Source organism: Euprymna scolopes, chromosome 22 (assembly GCF_053919585.1).
Source record: "Euprymna scolopes isolate OS-2025 chromosome 22, ASM5391958v1, whole genome shotgun sequence".
In the NCBI taxonomy this organism is placed as follows: domain Eukaryota; kingdom Metazoa; phylum Mollusca; class Cephalopoda; order Sepiida; family Sepiolidae; genus Euprymna; species Euprymna scolopes.
The window spans coordinates 93,094,049-93,100,361 of NC_136503.1; the positions used below are offsets into that span (position 1 = coordinate 93,094,049).

Sequence of the window (6,313 nt, forward strand, 5' to 3'; positions counted from 1 at the left end):
TACTACATTGATGAATTAAAATTATATTTTGATACATTTTATACAACCTTAATGTACCCCCCCCCAAAAAATACTAAAAACAATCTATAAATGTTTTTAGCATATTTTTTTTCAATTATGAATCACTCATTAAAAAGAAATATTAAAACTTTAAAATTATAGTTCGATACATTTTTATACTTTAAAATTAAGTACTCCTTGTGCGTTGAGTCTTATAGTTCACAGCCTAAATATTCAATGATCTCTCCCCTTGGTGCAGAAATAAACTTTTTTTATTTTGTAAACAAATGAACGTATTGTACTTATGGATGTTTGATACCGAAAGAAATATGATCTTTAAAAAAATGTTACTTTTATTTCATTAAATTGTTAGGTGAAAGTGCAAAATAGTTCACCCCACCTCCATGTTAAGAATGGCTTTCTAAATAGTTATTATTTCAAGTTGTTTGTACTCTCAAGTACCTATTTTAGTGAGTCAAAACTGAACTCTGTCATATTTGGTCAGTAAGCTGTTATTTATATTGGAATCAGTTTATAATTTTATGTCAGAAATATACTCAGTGACCGATTGACCCCAGAAATGTCCCCCAGAACGGTTTCATACTCAACTGTGAGCATGAAACTGTGAGATGAATTGGTCATAAAACCTTTTTGCACATATAAGTGTTATCTTTCACTTTAGTTTATGTGTCTGTTGAATTTGTTAATAAGGCAATAAAACTATTTTTGGTAATTAACAATATTGATACAGTTTAGCTTTGAGAATTTTGTGTTACTGTTCCCATTCCAGCTTTGGACTACTATTCTCATCTTGAGTATTCCTATTTACTTGCTTCCCCAAGAGGGCAAAGTTAGACACAATGTCGTTTTTATGTGGGCAATATCCAGCTCTCCTACAAGAGGAACTCTGGATCAGAACAAAAATTAAAATTGTCTCAGTCTGAAAGGATTTATTAATTCTTCATTGAACGAGATAATAGGTGGAGTGTAGCATCAGAAGTGATACTACACTTTGTTAACGTATCAGTCGATGCAACCTCCGACAGAAATTCTGTGCAGATTCTCGAGTTCAACAGAAACATTCCAGAGTTCAATATTTATTCAATAATAGCAGTTTTGGATAAATAAGAAAAAATGGCAAAGCCCAACTTATCAACGATAAAATACATTCAATGATAAAATAAATTTAGAGTGCACCAAAATTAGTTTTTTTCTTTTATCAAAGATAAAAGCCAGTCGAGGATAAGTGTCAACCAGGGAGCTTTTAATTACACTAAACAAAGTGCATCTTTTCTGGATCATTTTTATTTTGTTTTGTTTTAGGGAAAAAAAATTATCCCCGTGTGTGTTTTATCCTTCATACCTAGCGATTCATTATGAAAAAAGAACCCAAAAATACAACTACAACTTGTCCAGAAAAGATGCATTTTGTTTAGTGGAATTGAAAACTTCCACATTAACCCTTATCCTCGAGTGTGTTTTATCCTTGATAAGTTGCGATTCATTAGTCCTAAGTACCCCATTTTGGGGAGCTAGAAAGTCACCAGATTAAAAACCGACATTGTGTCTAACTTTGCCCTCGCGGGGTGCAATTAAATAAGAACCTTTAGATAAACAATGCTTCTAAACTGAGGTAATTGTAATTTTTTGTTCCGATCGAAAATGCCCCTTTTTAGAGAGCTGGATATTCCCCAGACTTAAAACCAACCTTGTGTCTAACTTTGCCCTAGCGAGGTGCAATTAAATAAGAACCTTTAGATAAACTGAGGTAATTGTAATCTTTTGTTCCGATGAAAACTGCCCCTTTTTTTTGGGGGGGGGGCTGGATATTAAAAATCGACCTTGTGTCTAACTCTCTGCCCTCGTTAATAGCAAGAAAATAGGAACTTTTACAAAACCCAAAATGAGGTTAGAATTTGGGACCCCATAGCTTCAGTAGCACCTTTTGGTGCCATTTTTACCTAGTTATTCACTTGTGCCATTTTTACCAGTGCCATTTTTACCGGTGCCATTTTTACCGAGCACGACGATATACATATACCGGTGTCGATCCAACGTGTCCCTTTTTGGTGCTAATGCACTTACTGATCTGTGCTGTTTTTTTTTTTTTTAAATCATATTTCCAAGTTTAATGAAAGTTTTATGATTTTTTTATTTTTTTTATTCAATTGTAAGGTTAAAGTACAGAATAGGGTAAACTCCATTGCGTGCGTTACGGAGTTATATGAGAAAATAAAGCTGTGTACGCATTATAAATGTTTCTTTTCAGTGTCTTGTTATACATTAGGGGTCATGTCGAGTTAAAAGTTTATTTACTGCACCCATCTGAACTAGAGAAAATCATGATTTAAATGTGTATGTCCCGTTATTTATAACTAACGATGAATATCTAATATGGCCGACCAGACGGGTGATCAAAAAGTCAGATCGAGCGTACTGGAAAACGAAATGAGACCAAATTAACAACTGGCCTTTTTTTTTTTTTTTGCTTGAACTTTGTGCTTTTTGGATTATTTTATGTTTTATTTTCTTAGTGGATATTTTTGGGGGGAGGGGGGGGGTACCGGTAGCGGTTTTAGTTCCATGCCGAACACCATAAAAAAAAAAACAAACAAACAAAAAAAACTGAATTCTCCCTCTCCCTACGCATGCGCAAAGAACATGTTTTCTCAGCTTTTTGTTTTTAAATAGCATTTTCTTTTTAAATGACGACGCTTTACTGTTTATGTCTCACTTTTATCGACTTTTTCTTTTCCTTTAAAAAAAATGTAAATATAAAAAAAATTATTACTAATAAATGTGTAGTAATTTCATTTATTTCAATATTCATAACAGTAAAACTTATAAAAAAAAGTCGATAAAAATTCATGATCGTTTAGTTACTATGGCAACTAAAACATGTTCTTTGCGCATGCGTAGTGAGAGGGAGAACTCCGTTTTGGGGTTTGTATTACTGTACACAAATTCGAAAAGTTGTCAAAAAACAAATATATAACAAATAAATGTTATCAAAGGCAAGATAAGTTCCTTTTCTACCAAACTGGATATAATTTTCGTGTTTTTATTCAATGTAACATGTTTATTCAGCTCGAAAAACATGCAGTATTTACCGATGTATTGGAAAATTCAAAATGGCGGCCGACTCTCTCTTAAACACGGTAAGTTCGGGAAAAGGTGTTATAAATAATAAACTAGACAAAATACTGTTAAAAATTCGCTCAATATATATTACCGTGACATAGGTTGACATATATTCCGTGTTTTTTAAATAGTATTTTGTCTAGTTTATTATTTATAACACCTTTTCTCGAACTTATCGTGTTTAAGAGAGAGTCGGTCGCCATTTTGAATTGTCCAATACATCGGTAAACACTGCATGTTTTTCGAGCTGAATAAATGTTACATTGAATAAAAACACAAAAAATATATCCAGTTTGGTAAAAAAAGTAACTTTTCTTGCCTTTGATAACATTTATTTGTTATATATTTGTTTTTTGACAACTTTTTCGAATCTATTTGTAATACAAACTCCAGTTTTTTTTTATGGTCTTCGGCATGGAACTAAAACCGCTACCAGTACCGAGAGGAGTTTTTTTTTTTTTTTTTTTTTTTTTTGCCAGAGATTATAGTTATAGGTAAAAACATTAGAAAAACTTCAAACATTTGAGAAGGCACTTAAACCATAAAAAATAACGGTAACATAAGTGCATACCAAAATTGTTTTTGTTTTGCTTGTTTGTTAAATCCAGGTAAAAAACAAAAATAATTAAAAATAATCCGAAAACCGCAAAGTTCAAGCCAAACTGAAATTTTTGTTACGTTTAAATAAAAAATAATTATTAAAGCAAAAACAGTCGTGTTCTCGTCGAGTAAGTTTTTTTTTTTTTTTTAATTCAAGAAAAAGGGTACTCATTTTTGTTCAGAAGTTGTCAATCTCGATCTGACTTTTTGATCACCCGTCTGGTCGGCCATATTAGATATTCATCGTTATTTATTTACACGAGACATACAGACTTAAATGATGATTTTCTCTAGTTCAGATGGGTGCAGTAAATAAACTTTTAACTCGAAATGACCCCTAATGTACTAATGTATAACATAAGACACAGAAAAGAAACATTTATAATGCGTACACAACTTTATTTTCTCATATAACAACCGTACGCACTCAATGGATTTTACTCAGAATAGGTAAAAAACATGTTAAGAATGGCTTTTTAAATAATAACGTTATTATTTCAGCACGGATCAATAAGTGCAGTAGTGCAGGACTGCAGGAGTACCGACAAATGTTTGAAACCATAGGAAGAGAGAAAAAAAAAAATTACCCATGTAACGACTGAAACCCGTATGATAGAGAATTCTTTCTGTTGTGGTTGTCTTGCCGGCATCAATATGGGCCATGACACCAATGTTTCGAATCTTAGATAAATCCGTCTCTTTTGTCGGGGATTTCTGTAATTGAAACCCACGTGTCGTCGACAATGTTCGCTGACAACGAAAGGTTAAGTTTCCGGAAAGTATCGGCTGCGTGGTACCATGGCTCAATTGAAACGGAGCAAATAATCGCACAAAACTATGGAGCGTGGCTCTGTTCATCGTAAATATTCACGTCGATCATAAACTGCTACCGTTTTTTGTTTAAATGACACATTTTTCGTTTCACGTGTTAAAAACCGGTAAAGGTCAAAGAAAATGCCATTAAACCAATGTTAAAAAGCACGTAAACAACTTGTGTGAAAATGATTTTAAAAGCACGGTGTCTACCGAAAGTATTCCCTGACAAATAATTTTCCAATCTCAGAAAGAAGTCGATATGAAAACCACAATTTTAAAGTCTATACTGATTTTTCGATTTTTACTGTAGGAAAATATTTATTTTAAGAAATTTGATACGTTTACGAGTACGACCTAACCCAGCGTAGTTTAAATCCTTGAAAAAAAAAAAAAAAAAAAAAGATCCCAGTCTAATGTAGGGGTTTGAGATTTTAGCCGAAGTTTTCGCATTGAGAAAGACTAGCTCTGATAGAAAACTGCGACCGGTGTCGCACAAAAATATTCCCCCTTTTATCAACCGTGATGAAGAAATATAATTAAAAACTAAAAAATAGAAAAGAGGCTTGCCTTTTTTCCGCCTCCATTTGAAGGTTTGGCCTTCGGGCCAAGATCAAAGTGTAGTATCTGTTCCGGAAGATGCTGCAAGCAAAGACCATTTGTGGGGGCAACCCCACATATAAGACCTTCATACTAATTGTCACTATCCAGCTCCCCTACTCCCGGGTAGTTGATCCCCATTTCCCCTTCAATCCTCACATTAAAAATCGGCCTTATGCCTAATTTGCTCGGTGGGGGAGCAAATAAATACCCTGTTGTTCTTAGCCTTCAGGCCGGGATCAAAGTGTAGTATCTGTGCCGGCAGATACTGCAAGCAAAGACCATATGTGGGGGCAACCCCACATATAAGTTATTTGTCAATGTAGGGGAAACCCTTCATACCAATTGTCACTATCCAGGGGAGCTGGTCCCCATTTCCCCTTCACTCTCCACATTAAAAAACGACCTTGTGCCTAATTTGCTCAGCCGGGACCAAATTGTAGTATCTATTCTGCAGATGCTGCACTGCTGCAGTGCAGATTTCCAAGGACCAATAATCTTATGTGCAGCATTGCTGCACATAAGATTATTGGTCCTTGGAAAATCTTCATACTTAGACAATTACTATTTTTTTGGATACTACCAGAGTTCCCCGTTTTTACCCTTGTTTTAGGGGAGCTAGTTTAACGCCACATTAAAAACGACCTTGTGTCTAATTTGCTTTCGTGGGAAAGCAAATAAATAGATTAATATAAGATTTTTAATGCATTGTTTTGGCTTCTAACGTATATAATATGTATTTATTTTATTCAAATTCAACCGACGCTTTTAAGGAACACAAAAAAATCTCAATGTGAATCCCGCGTGACCTAACGCACCGTTCCGAGATTTTAAAAAACTACCGTAAAAACAACAAACGGACTTCTACTTTCTGATTCTTTGCCCAACAACAAAAACATGGCAAAAAAGAAAGAAAGACATACTGAAGATGAGGCTTTGCTTCAAAATATATGAATTTCAATATAAATTTCAAACAAAATAAATGTCTGTTTTGTAATAATGCGTTGTTTTGGCTTCTAACATATATAATACGTATTTATTTTACATTAATATAAATTTTTATTCACATTTTTTGAAAACTTGAAATTCACTTCACTTCTTTTTTTTTTTCTGAAAATGGAAAAAATATTTAAAAAAAAAACCAACTAAAATCACCCAG

General features: G+C 33.6%; 1 protein-coding gene across 1 annotated transcript in view; it reads right to left on the reverse strand.

Moving 5' to 3' along the window:
* Positions 1-5,042, reverse strand: part of LOC145243546 (ribosome-releasing factor 2, mitochondrial-like) — a 110,340-nt gene extending 105,298 nt beyond the window's left edge. Inside the window, exon 1 of the mRNA XM_080106524.1 lies at positions 4,329-5,042. Coding sequence (XP_079962650.1) covers positions 4,329-4,599 — 271 coding nt within the window. The 5' untranslated portion in view covers positions 4,600-5,042. The remainder of the gene's footprint in view (positions 1-4,328) is intronic.
* Positions 5,043-6,313: the final 1,271 nt, after the last annotated feature.